This window comes from Odocoileus virginianus, chromosome 5 (assembly GCF_023699985.2).
Source record: "Odocoileus virginianus isolate 20LAN1187 ecotype Illinois chromosome 5, Ovbor_1.2, whole genome shotgun sequence".
In the NCBI taxonomy this organism is placed as follows: Eukaryota; Metazoa; Chordata; class Mammalia; order Artiodactyla; family Cervidae; genus Odocoileus; species Odocoileus virginianus.
The window spans coordinates 11,962,476-11,975,336 of NC_069678.1; the positions used below are offsets into that span (position 1 = coordinate 11,962,476).

Consider the following 12,861-nt stretch of genomic DNA (forward strand, 5'->3'; position numbering starts at 1 on the left):
CAGGGCCTTGTATGTCATTCTAAGGAGTTTTAACTGTAATCCCATAGAAGATGGGCATGTTGAAGGACATTAAGCAAGTGATAAAGCTACATTTGGATTTAGGAAGGTAACTCTGGCAGACTGTGGAAAACTAATTGCCCCGAGAGAGTTTAGAGACCCCTTAAGAGGCATCTGAAATAATCTAGGTGAACAAATTCTGAGCACTTGAAATAAGGCAGTGACAATAAGAAGTGGAGATAAGGGGAAGAATTTGAGATATTTAAGAACTTTTAGGGAATTCCCTGCCAATCCAGTGGTTAGGACTCTGCACCTTCACTGCCAAAGGCCCAAGTTCAATCCCTGGTCAGGAAACCAAGATCCTGCAAGCTGCCCAGCACAGCGCCCCGCCCCCCAAAAGAGAATTTACAGCCCTTTCCATCACATAGCACTGTAATTTACCTGTCCTGTCTGAAAGCATAGACGAGCGCTGGCTTTACGGACAGGACTTTGTGTTCATCCTTGTATCCTCAGGGTCCACTCAGTGACTGGCAGAGTTGTTCTTGGTGAGGGCTGGCAGATGAGTTTGGAAATGAAATACTAGAGGGAGCAATATGAAGACGTCAGAGGAAATGAGTATGCCTAGGAGAGTGTTGAGAGGGGAAAAAAAAGTGAAATGCAGGAAGTCCGTAAGGCAGAGTGGATAAGAGGAGGCTCAAAAGCCATTCCCCATCTCTTCCAATGGTTCCCAATTCCTCGCCCTCCCAAGCCTCACGAGCTACAACCAGCGTCCGGTTTTCCCGCCACTTGAGGGCGGCTCCGCCTCCCTGGCGCTCAGTGGATAAAAGCCCTTCAGCCCCAGACCACGCCCTCTCTGTTGACTTTGGCAGCGTTTCCCCTCCTTTTCTTCCTATACTTGGAGGACGGCCCACAGTGGCTAAGCCACGCCTACTTCAGTGTCCCTCGGGTTACGGACTTCCACGGTCCCACCTCTTTCCGAGATGGCTCTCGGTCGACCCCGCCTCCGCCCGCCCTGCCCAGCCTCCGCTCGGCTGTCGCCAGGGGGCGCAGCGCGACCCGCCCGCCGCCCTCGGAGTCTGTCGCACACACCCCCTCCGCCCGGCGCTCTGGCAGTTCCCAGCCGACTACGCCTCCGCTCTGAGCCCGCCGGCTGCTCCCGCTCCGACTCCGGGAGGGGTCGAGGGGTCCCGAATGGCCGCAGCAGGGTCTAGGAGGCCAAGCGTGTAAGCTGACGGGCGTCATGGAGGCGGAGCAGCGGCCAACGACTGGGGCCAGCGACGGGGCGACCCCTGGGCTGGAGGCTGCGCCTCCTGCTGCCCCGGCATCTACAACCACAGCCTCGGGTCCGATCCCTGGGTCCAGGCCCGGGCCCGAGCCCAAGAGGAGGCAGCTCGGGACCCTGCTCCAGCCCACGGTCAACAAGTTCTCCCTTCGCGTGTTCGGCAGCCACAAAGCAGTGGAAATCGAGCAGGAGCGGGTCAAGTCAGCGGGGGCCTGGATCATCCACCCGTACAGCGACTTCCGGTACTGGGGGTCCGGCAGGGTGGGCAGGGGACACAGCTTCCTCCCCCAAGGCCGCCACAAGGGAGCCGGGCCCGCCCCACCCTCCACGGACACTTCACTTCCGGCCCAGGGGTCCCCTGGTGGGCCTACAGAGTCACTTCCCCCAACCTAATCCTTGGGTGAAGGATCCCCAGCCGGAGGTTCTCAGTGACTTTTCCGGCTAGGGGCGCTGGAAGGGACAAGCGGACACCAGAGACCTGGGTTTCCCATTTCAAAAACCCGACACCCCACCTGGAACCAAGGGGAATACTGAAATTAGGGACTGCTGTCTCCTTCAGTTCTGCTTGCTGGGGATCTGGGAAATTTCGTCATGTTCCGAAACTCAGGGTCAGCCTAAAGGAGAAACCGAGCTGTCCCCTCTGTCCCCATTTCTACCCCCAGTACCTGCCTAGTTCAGCAGGGCAGGCTCCCAAAAAAAATAAGGATGCCAGGGAAGGGGAGAAAGGGAGTGTCCAGACAGCCGCTCTGATCGCTGTCCCTGGTGCTGAAGATGGGATTCGGCGGGCTGGGACCTGGACTCAGAGTGATTTGAGGCAGCAACAGAGGGGCAAGTCCACTGCCCATATGACACCGCCTAGGTGACTGCCAGAGAGAAGGGATGAAGACGGGAGGGGGGGGGCATTCCATAGTCCCCATCAGGCTGCACCTCTACATCAAGGTCGCTAGGGGAGGAGAGCAACCCTGTCCTTGGAGGAAATGAAGGGCAGCTTTTGGATGAGGCAAGGATATGTGCAAAGCACCTATCCTGGAGAGCTAAATGAGCAGAGAAGATGAGGTGTGAATCAAGAGCCTGGAAACACCACTGGAAACCTAGACGTCATTTTAATCCACATACACACTCCCTTAATGTTCTTCTTTCTTTCATTGTTCCTTTCACTTCCCTCTTTTTTACTGTCTCAATATCACCCTATAAGTGCACCTTTTCTAGTCTGCTGTACATCTCCCTCTCCCCCCCCCCATTTCACTCTCAAATGTATCCCCATAAACCATGTATCCCTGTTATTATTGTGCTTCTTCTCCATCCTCTCTCCTGTATCACCCGCCAGGCTTGTGACTGCCTGTGAGTCAGGCTGTGAAGATGCTCTATGGCAAGGCAAACCCTCTTTCCCCCTCCTCTCCCAGCTTACAGTACAGGATTTCTCCAGTGGCCAGGAAAGAGAAGAAGAGGAGATCCAGGGTTTGCTGTTGATTGAAATCACACAGGGCTTCCTGGAGGCCTGGGCTTGGGGACCACCAAGCTTCATCCAGGGGCTGAAAGGATTGATTTTTTTTCAGTCAGAGTCAGAAGGGGCTGGGTCCTTGGTTGATGCTGCAACTAGGTGTGTCCTGAAATTGAAGCTGCCATATCTGATTGGGACCTTCAGATTGTCCAATGATCTTTGAATGACCTCTTCTTTTCGCAGCTTCCACACAACAGTATGGCTCTCCCCTGACCATGCCCTTGCCTGGGCTCAACCAAAGTCTCAGTGGGCACAGGGAGGTTAGGGGAGGAAAGGAGTGCAGAGCTTCAAGCTTTGCCGTCTCAGGATCTGCTGTGGAGCTTCTCTGTGTGTGCAGCCCTGCCGAAGTGCTGTGAAGAGGGGAAGGGTGCATCTGAAAAGCTAGTCCAAACAGGAGGCAGGACAGACCAGCCCCACTCTGGGAAACAGATCCCAGCAGAAAAACAGGAACTATGAGTCCAACTGTGTTGGGAAGGAGGGTTGGGGTTGGGAAAGCCAGGGAAGGTTTTCAGTCCTAAACTAGGAATGGGCAGAGAGCTGGAGATGGGTAAAGCAGCAGTCTCTTCAGAAATCTGGGGATAAAGGGTGGGTGAGTCATAACACCAACTAGTCTTGTACAACACTGCCACATCCATCCACATCCATATCAGTGCATATTTTTTAACAGCACTGTGAGATCAGCAAAGGATATTTATCTTTTTTAACTTAAAAAATATTTAATAATAGTGACATAGATTATATACATATATATACTACATAAAGAATATATATGCACATATTAGGGGTATATTTAGTAGGTATATATATTAATATATATAGTAGAGATATAGTAAATATATAAGGCAGATATATATAAATAGTATAGTATATACCAGATGTATGTGTGTATGTGTGTATGTGTGTGTACACACACACATACACACACACACATATTTGAAGGAGCAACTGTAAAACAAGCTCATATGTAACAACTGTCTAGGTCAAGAGAAACTACATTGGGGATACCCCAGAAGGCTCCATGCTGCTCTCAAATTCCTCTTCCAAACCCAAACTTTTGTGATACTTATTTCCTTCCTTTTCTTTACAGTTTTACTACTTTTCTGTGAATCTCTAAATAATGCAGTTTAGTTTGATCTATTTTTGAACTTGTATGTGTGGAATCCTACAGTGTGTATCCGTTGGTTTCTTGACATTAAATCTGTGAGATTCATTCGTACTGTGGAATGTAGGCTGCAGTTGGGTGACTTCACAGTTGTATAATATTCCAAGACAGTGGTGTTTTTATCTACTGTGTTTATCTTATTTATCTACATTTTTCTACTGATGGGTATTTGGATTATTTCCAGATTTAATGCTGTTATACCTGTATATATCTCCTGGAATCTTTCCCTTGAATGTGTATATACCTAGGAATAGAATTGCCAAGTTGCAGGGAATGCAAATGTTTGACTTTACTAGATAATTCCAAACTATTTTTCCAAATGGTGGTCCCAGTTTACACTCCCATTAGCTGTAAATGGTCATTCCGTTGTTCTGTATCCTTGTCCACTTTTGGCTGAGACTATCTGCCCTTAGTTTAGTGGCTGACTCTCATCATGGTCTTACTTCCCATCTCACCCCTACCTTAGGTTTTACTGGGACCTGATCATGCTCCTGCTGATGGTGGGGAACCTCATTGTGCTACCCGTGGGCATCACCTTCTTCAAGGAAGAGAACTCTCCACCTTGGATTGTCTTCAACGTCCTCTCTGACACTTTCTTCCTGATGGATCTGGTGCTCAACTTCCGCACGGGCATCGTGGTAGAGGAGGGTGCTGAGATCCTGCTGGCACCGCGGGCCATCCGCACACGCTACCTGCGCACCTGGTTCCTGGTTGACCTCATCTCCTCTATTCCTGTGGATTACATCTTTCTGGTGGTGGAGCTGGAGCCACGACTGGATGCTGAGGTCTACAAAACAGCGCGGGCCCTGCGCATCGTGCGTTTCACCAAGATCCTCAGCCTGCTGCGGCTGCTCCGCCTCTCCCGCCTCATCCGCTACATACACCAGTGGGAGGAGGTGGGGTGGGGAGGTGGGCAGGGGGGGCTTGCAGACTCCTCCAGACAGCGATATGAGTGGGACTCCTGGAAACTTTCTGGGGTGGGGCAGATGAGTGGAGCTTCCGAGGGAGGGGTGTCTCCAGTTTGGTGGGGGAGAAACAGGGACAGAATGAGTGTTCAGGGGATGGGATTTGCAGGATGCGAGGATGGTGGTGCAGGAGAATGGAGCATAGTTGCTGGACAAACACTGGAAGGTTAGTTAGACTCCAGGAGGAAGGTATAGGAGAGGAGCTAATAATTGTAGAGTGTGGGGAAGGCTGGAGTTTCAGTTTCAGGACAACAGCAGAATTTAGTGGTTCAGAGTGTGAACTCTGCAGTCACATTGCTTGTGGTCAGATCCCAATTTTACTGTTTACTATATGAGACCTGGTTTCCTTGTCTATAAAATGAAAATGTTAAATATACTTACATATGATAAGGTTGTAAGGGTTAAAGAAGTTAATACCTGTAAAGCGCGTAGTAAGTGCCTGGCACAGTAAGTTCTCAGTAGATTACCTGTTATTATTATTATTATTATTGGAAGGGAATAGAGCTTCTGGCACTAATCCTTATATACGCCCTGGGGCTGTTACACTGTGAATTGCCCTCTCTCCCCTTTCCCAGGCTATACTTGGGCAGCTTGTGCAGTAGACCTTTTTGAGTTTCTGCCGTGGCACTTGCTGTGATTTGGAGCACATGATTTGCATTAGTTTTCCTATCTATGAGATGAGAGTAGTAATACAACCTCCTTTGTCTTAGCTATATATGCTGTTTTATAGCCACAGTCTGAACATTCACGGGGGCTAGGGCCAGAGAGAAATTTGAAGAGAGAATCTGCAAGGCCAGGCCTGGAAAAGTCCTGGCAGAGAGAGGTTCCCGTCCACAACAGCCCCTCCTCGGACTCCTCAGATCTTTCACATGACCTATGACCTGGCCAGTGCTGTGGTTCGAATTTTCAACCTCATCGGGATGATGCTGCTGCTGTGCCACTGGGATGGCTGTCTGCAGTTCCTGGTCCCCATGCTGCAAGACTTCCCTCCTGACTGCTGGGTCTCCATCAACCACATGGTGGTGAGAACTCCCCACAGCCCCGCCTTTCCTGGGCCTTCCAAGGGCTCTTCTCCCTGAGAAGGAGGGATAAATACAGGGGGCAAGTGGGAGACGGTGGAGAGATGACCATGAGAGGACGGAAGTGAGGAGGTGGGGAGGTGAGAGGGAAGAGGCCCGGAAGAAGTACCTGTATTGGAGGGAGCATATGGGGAAGGAAGCCTAGGGAGAAACTGCAGCTCCCATTCTATAAAAGAGGCCCCTTCTGCCTCAGGGCCCTCCAGAACCAAACCTAAGTGCCTCCCTTGGCAGGCAGGTTGAAGTAGAAGGGGGCAGACAGAAGGACTGAGAGAGAAAGTGGGGAGCGGGAGGAGAATGAGGTTCTGAGTGGTCTATGCCCAGCTCTGCAATACACTCTGCCCCCCAGAACCACTCATGGGGCCGCCAGTATTCCCACGCCCTGTTCAAGGCCATGAGCCACATGCTCTGCATTGGCTACGGGCAGCAGGCACCTGTAGGCATGCCCGACGTCTGGCTCACCATGCTCAGCATGATCGTGGGTGCCACGTGCTACGCCATGTTCATCGGTCATGCCACCGCCCTCATCCAGTCCCTGGACTCCTCCCGGCGTCAGTACCAGGAGAAGGTCAGCAGGGGCAGGAAAAAGAAGGGGAGGGGTGCTGGAGGCTGGCTCCACTTGGAGCCCGTTCTGATGCATGTCCTTGTTGGTTCTCTGCGTCCTGCCTTGCCCCATATCCATTTGTCCCCCGTGTGTACCTTTTCTTTGTACCAATGCACCTGTCCTTGGACTCCTCCGTGTCTGGGCTTTCCTGTGACTGTGCTCTGTTGTCCTCCCTGTATCCACCCTCATTCATGTATCCTTTTGTCTCCATCTTTCTACCCTCTGGGTGTGGCCCACGTCTGTGACCTTCCTCCACAACCCCCCCCAACACACACACTGTTCTGGCTCCATATGTGTCTCTATGTTTTCTTGCCTGCTGGCCATCGGCTGGCTCTCCAGTACAAGCAGGTGGAGCAGTACATGTCCTTCCACAAGTTGCCGGCTGACACACGGCAGCGCATCCACGAGTACTATGAGCACCGCTACCAGGGCAAGATGTTCGATGAGGAAAGCATCCTAGGAGAGCTGAGCGAACCACTTCGGGAGGTGGGACTGGGCGGGGCCCTGGAAAGAGGCTCTTCAAGGACCTGGGCTTCTGGGACGACCTCTAGGGTGGGGACTATTAGTCAGCTGGGGCCTCCATGGCAAGTGGGGCCTGCAGAGGGCCCCATGGGAGTTCAGGCCTTTGGAGCACTTTTAGGAGTTAAGGTCTTCCTTGATGATCTTTCAGGGGTGAAGTATACATGAGGACGGGCTGAAGGAATCTTTGTTGGGGTGGGGTAGGGTATGGTCCTACAAGGGCTCATGGGAAAGCTCTGAGGGCAGGAGCTTAGAGATGGTCCCAGGCCAACTGAAGCATCCCCATCCTTTGGCAGATCATGACCCCAGGGGTGGGGCTTCTGGAGACAGATGAGCTCAATGGGGGAACCTCGGGGCAGGGGGCACAGCCTGCCTGACAGGCCCCTCCCCTGCCCAGGAGATCATTAACTTCACCTGCCGGGGCCTCGTGGCCCACATGCCGCTGTTTGCCCATGCCGACCCCAGCTTCGTCACGGCTGTACTCACCAAGCTACGCTTTGAGGTCTTCCAGCCGGGGGACCTCGTGGTGCGCGAGGGCTCCGTGGGCAGGAAGATGTACTTCATCCAGCATGGGCTGCTCAGTGTGCTGGCACGTGGCGCCCGGGACACCCGCCTCACTGACGGATCCTACTTTGGGGGTCAGCAGGCCTCAGGGTGGGTGGGTGGGGGGTCTGGGGCAGAGAAAGGAGGACAGCTGCTCCCCTGGGTCTGGGTCTTCACCTGGCTGTGGTCCAGCACCACAGAGTTCCAGCCCCTCCCCAGGCCCATTCAGTTAGAATCTCTGGGTCTGGGGTTTAGAGTTCTGTAATTTTAAAGGCTTCCTAAGAGATTGCAGGGCATGGCCAGGTTGAAAATCTCTGGGCCAGTGAGTCCTAGGGATCCCACAAGATGAGGGAAAGATGGGAATAAAGCAGTGCTATCCCAGGGCCTGTAGCTTTGTGGCTCCCTAGGGGAATGCCTTGGTGGGAGAATCAGGGACCCAGCCCATGGCAGTCCCACAGTTCTCCTGGTTGCTGCCAAAAAGGGTTTATCCCCAAATCACCCAAAAGGGTTTGAGACTCATAATCTCTCAGTCCCCAAATCACCCACCACCTTCCAACATCTCCACTGTGTTGCCCTTTGCCCTCTGGCACTGCTTTTCTCCTTCTGGGTTATCTTGGTGTTCTTTAGAAGGGGAGGGAAGAAGGGGCACTGCCCTAGGCCTACGCCTTGGGCTAAAGCCATGGAGGTGGGGTGGGAAGTAAAGTGAAGTGGAATAACTAGGACTGCAGCAAGACCTGCCTGTTTATCTGCTTTAATTTGGACAGAGGCAGAAGGACAGTAATTATGCGGGAGAGTGAGAGTGCTTGGAGCACTCAGGGCCTCTGGGTGGGTGGGTAGTCATTAGTTGCTCCCATCTAGGGAGGAGCCTGAGGAATCTGGGTCAGCTGCTGCAGGCCCAGTGAGAGGGAGTTCTGCAGACAGTGATTCTGAAGGTCTCCTCCCAACTTCGTCAGAGATCTGCCTGCTGACTCGGGGCCGACGCACAGCCAGCGTGCGTGCTGACACCTACTGCCGCCTCTACTCACTCAGCGTGGACCACTTCAATGCCGTGCTGGAGGAGTTCCCTATGATGCGCCGGGCCTTCGAGACAGTGGCCATGGATCGGCTGCGCCGTATCGGTGAGGTCCAGGCTGTGCCCTCACCCTTGTCACTCCTTGCAAGGAGCCCCCAGGATCCCAGGGCCCAGGCTCCAGTGCCTTAGCACACCCCAGGGGACCCTAGTCCCAGCAGATGCCTCCCAGTAGGGCTTTCAACACACTGGCTCACTGTCCCGATAACTCAGCATCTCTGAACCCTGGAGATATCGCCCCAAGTTCCCAAGCATTGAATCCTCCTTCCTTGAGTACCAGTCCCTGATCCTCACCATCTCTGATACATACTCTCATCCCCTAACCCTCTTCCTCCCTCATCTCCCAATCTCCATCTCCCAACTCCATCTCCACACACTTGATCCCCATCCCCTACCTTCACCCTGCTAGTGTCCCTTGACTCCATCTTGTTACCCTCATACTTTTGATATCCAACCTTCATCTTGAATTCCTACCCTATCCTTAACTCCTTCCCCCTGGGATAATTTCTAGGCAAGAAGAATTCCATACTGCAGCGGAAGCGCTCTGAGCCAAGTCCGGGCAGCAGTGGGGGCATCATGGAGCAGCACTTGGTACAACACGACAGGGATATGGCTCGGGGTGTTCGGGGCCTGGCGCCCAGCACAGGAGCTCGGCTCAGTGGAAAGCCGGTGCTGTGGGAGCCACTAGTGCACGCACCCCTGCAAGCAGCCGCCGTGACCTCCAATGTGGCCATTGCCTTGACGCACCAGCGGGGCCCTCTTCCCCTCTCGCCCGACTCTCCAGTCACCCTCCTTGCTCGCTCTGCTCGAAGATCAGCAGGAGCAGGCTCCCCAGCGTCCCCCCTGGTGCCTGTCCGAGCTGGCCCTCTAGCCCGGGGGCCTTGGGCATCCACCTCCCGCCTGCCGGCCCCGCCTGCCCGAACCCTCCATGCCAGCCTATCCCGGGCTGGGCGCTCACAGGTGTCACTGCTGGGGCCTCCCCCAGGAGGGGGTGGACGGCGACTAGGACCTCGGGGCCGCCCACTCTCAGCCTCCCAACCTTCTCTGCCTCAGAGGGCAGCAGGTGATGGCTCTCCTGGGCGTAAGGGCTCAGGAAGTGAACGCCTGCCCCCTTCAGGGCTCCTGACCAAGCCTCCAGGGACAGCCCAGCCCCCCAGGCCACCAGTGCCTGAGCCAGCTACTCCCCGGGGCCCCCAGCTGTCTGCCAACATGTGAAACCTTTAGGTAAGCTCTTGGGTGTCGTAGCATACGCCTGAGGGCAGACACCTCTTGGGGATACCGAGGGGACCTGAAACACTGCCCTATGGGACTATCTCCCCTTAGTACCAAGAAGATGGCCTTTGTCCTCAGCTCAGGCGCCCTGTAGCCTAACACCCACCCTAATGCATTCACCCATTCATCAAAGGTTCTTAGCGCCTACCGTGTTCAAGGCACTACGCCAGGCGCTGTATGTCTCCACTGCCAAGTAGAAGTGACTCCAAGTCCTCTGAGGAGGGTATTCCCCTAGCCACGGCCCTCCCAGGTGCAGGCCCAAGTCCATGAGCCCATCTTACTAAGCACAAGTACCTGCCATCACCATCACTGCCAAGTAACTAGATGTCTCTGTTTTCCTGTCCATGACCTTTCAGGTTCTGCCTGGCATGGTTAATCTTCCTGTCCGGCTAGCATAGCTGGGCACTGCCAACTACCCGTGCCCTCATGGCTGTCAGCAAATGTCTCAGGCCCCTGGTGTGGGCACCCAGCTTTACTGCCATGCGTGGACCCTCCCCGTCTATATCCCGAGTGGGAACACATCTCCTGCCGAGCTCCTTGTGCTTTCTGTCTCTGTGGTAGAACTATCTTTCTGTAAACTGGGAGCCTTCTCCTTCTGTGCCCTTGTCCGGGTGACGGCCCCCTTGAAGCTATGGGATTGCTGACACCCCCTTATTTACTGTGCCAGTCTAGATCCCCCCAGGTAGGGGGCAAGTGGCTGAATCCCTAGATGGCATTTTTTTGCTTTCCTCCCTCCCTTATTTATTCATTTAATAGTTTATTCATTCATTTGCTAATTTTATTTTTTATCAACTCACTTTATTTACCCATTCCTTTATCCATCCCTGCCCTCCCCTCCTAGGAGGGAAACAGGAACGGGCAGGGGCCTCCATTCCAGCTCTTGTGGTCCTGTGCAACTCCCATCAGCAGCAATACTTGAACACCCTCCCTATCTAGGTAGGACCAGGAAGGGCCACCTGAGATGGGGAGAAGGACTGTTCTTATTTTTAGTTCTTTTCCTTTCCTGTTGAGGTTGCTGTTGGTGCAGGAGCAAGGGGAGGGCCCGAGGTATCCAAGCCTAGGGAAGGGCAGGCTAGCCAGTACCTCTGCCTTCTCAGGGACAAGAGAATCCTGTAGCCCACCCCTCTGTCCCCACAGCTACTCTCCAGCATCAAAGAATGTAGGGCCAGGACCCTAACACTCCTTTTCTCCTAGGCGGGGAGTTCTGGGGTTCTGCGTGTATGGGAGAAGTTTTATATGGCTTCCAAACATCTGGGTTTAAAAAGAAAATAGAGACACTTGTTTTGGCTCCGGGTTTGTATGTGGGAACAAAGTGGGCATTTCAGGGCGCAGGAGGAAACCAGAACACCTGACCCAGTAAGGCATGAGATGGGTGTGAGAGCAAATGGGGAGTGGCCTGTAAGCCTCGAGGTGGGGAGACACTAATGAGGTGTGCCCGCCTGGCTCCGGTGCTCCCCGGCTTCCATCTCCCCTGGCTTCCGGTCACAATGAAGAAAGAGGTGACACTCTCCTTGGGAGATGATTTTTAAGAGGAGATTTTGTGGAGACTGTGGCCATGATTACCCTGCTCCCCTCCCCTCCACTCTCAGCTATGAGAAACCTGGGGGAATAGAATTAACCAGTTGAGCTGGGATTAAAGGCTCAGAGCATCTTAGGGGCCAGTTGAGAGCATTAGATGCAGGGAATGTACCATCGGTGCTGCTGGATGGCCGGAGCTTAATTGGATACAGACTACCCAGGCCTGCGTGAAATAGAGAAAGGGAGGGAGTGCCCTGGAAAGGAGCTGGATGGCAGATGTGGCCTGGGGTAGGGAGGATTGGGAGTAGAGAAGACTTAGATGTGGGGCTGCAGGAGGGAGTGGAGAGGGATGGGTCCAGGGCTGGCTTAGTCAGAGGAGGAGGGGCACCTCAAGTTACGCTCAGCACCCGCATGATGTTGGTATAGCCGGAGCCTGGTCGCCAGCCTGTCACCACAATCACCAAGTCCCCAGAATGGAGGAAGCCACGGAGCTTTCCTGGAGGGGAGGAAGGAGAGAAGATGATAATCAGCCACTGAGGGACCCAGGCCAGCCCTGTAATGAGAACCAGCCACCACCCTTCACCGTCTTCTTCAAGGCCACCCAGTAAGGAAGGAGGGGCCTGAGGCAAACTGTATGGTGTGTCCCGCAGGTGGCACCGCAGGGAATGTGACCACTGTAGGCGGTGAGAGCTGCAGCTGTGCCCATGGGTGGCATGGGCGTGTTGCTAAGTAGCAAGTCTATCCACCTGTGTGGCTGTGCAGATGGAAAGAGGTGGAGTATGAGCATGTGCTGTGCTTAGGCGCTCAGTCATGTCGACTCTTTGAGACCCCTAGGGACTGTAGCCTGCCAGGCTCCTCTGTCCATGGGGATTCTCCAGGCAAGAATACTGGAGTGGGTTGCCATTTCCTCCTCCAGGGGATTTTCCCAACCCAGGGATGGAACCCAGGTCTCCCGCACTGCAGGCAGATTCTTCACTGTCTGAGCCACCCAGAAGCCCAAGAATACTGGGGTGGGTAGCTGATCTCTTCTCCAGGGGATCTTCCCCACCCAGGAATCAAACCAGGGTCTCCTGCATTGCAGGCAGATTCTTTACCAGCTGAGCTACCGGGGAAACCCCGGGTATGAGCATAGCAACTGTCCATTTCAGTTGCAGCTGCAGGGCCCTGGGTCCCTCTTTCTCCTCTCATCTCTTGCTCCTTGTGTCATGCCCAGCTCTAGCCATCTGGTGGAGGCAGCAGCTGTGCCAACCGCTTAGGGATGGCCCTGGTCCCTGCCCTCGCTCCCTCTGCCCTCTCTCAGCATGTTCCCCCCAGCCCTGGAGACTCAAGTATCTCAGTCTTAGTGAATCTCAC

The 12,861-nt window shown here is 54.0% G+C and overlaps 2 protein-coding genes across 12 annotated transcripts in view; one reads left to right on the forward strand and one right to left on the reverse strand.

The window, feature by feature from the left end:
- Positions 1-1,046: 1,046 nt before the first annotated feature.
- On the forward strand, positions 1,047-11,270 carry HCN3 (hyperpolarization activated cyclic nucleotide gated potassium channel 3). Of its 4 annotated transcripts, XM_020912403.2 has the most exons (9): positions 1,048-1,521; positions 4,409-4,838; positions 5,768-5,929; positions 6,333-6,551; positions 6,927-7,073; positions 7,504-7,744; positions 8,603-8,767; positions 9,230-9,942; positions 10,347-11,270. In XM_020912403.2, exons 1-8 carry the CDS (start codon positions 1,238-1,240, stop codon positions 9,931-9,933), a joined length of 2,352 nt encoding a protein of 783 aa, XP_020768062.2. In that variant the 5' UTR covers positions 1,048-1,237; the 3' UTR covers positions 9,934-9,942; positions 10,347-11,270. The 4 variants fall into 4 exon arrangements, with proteins under 4 accessions (XP_070323583.1, XP_020768062.2, XP_020768061.2 ...); XM_070467482.1 differs by having other exon boundaries at positions 1,047-1,521; positions 6,411-6,551; positions 9,230-11,270; XM_020912402.2 differs by having other exon boundaries at positions 9,230-11,270.
- PKLR (pyruvate kinase L/R) overlaps positions 10,767-12,861 on the reverse strand; it is a 37,743-nt gene continuing 35,648 nt past the window's right edge. For all 8 annotated transcript variants that reach the window (XM_070467485.1, XM_070467484.1, XM_020912405.2 and 5 more), the window contains one exon: positions 10,767-12,004. In XM_070467485.1, the coding sequence (XP_070323586.1) occupies positions 11,898-12,004 (107 nt within the window). In that variant the 3' untranslated portion in view covers positions 10,767-11,897. The remainder of the gene's footprint in view (positions 12,005-12,861) is intronic.

Coding starts and splice junctions, on each gene's coding strand:
- HCN3 (XM_020912402.2), top strand. CDS start 1,238: ATGGAGGCGGAGCAGCGGCCAACGACTGGGGCCAGCGACGGGGCGACC. Junction 1,522..4,408: donor CACCCGTACAGCGACTTCCG/GTACTGGGGGTC, acceptor CCCCTACCTTAG/GTTTTACTGGGACCTGATCA. Junction 4,839..5,767: donor ACATACACCAGTGGGAGGAG/GTGGGGTGGGGA, acceptor CGGACTCCTCAG/ATCTTTCACATGACCTATGA.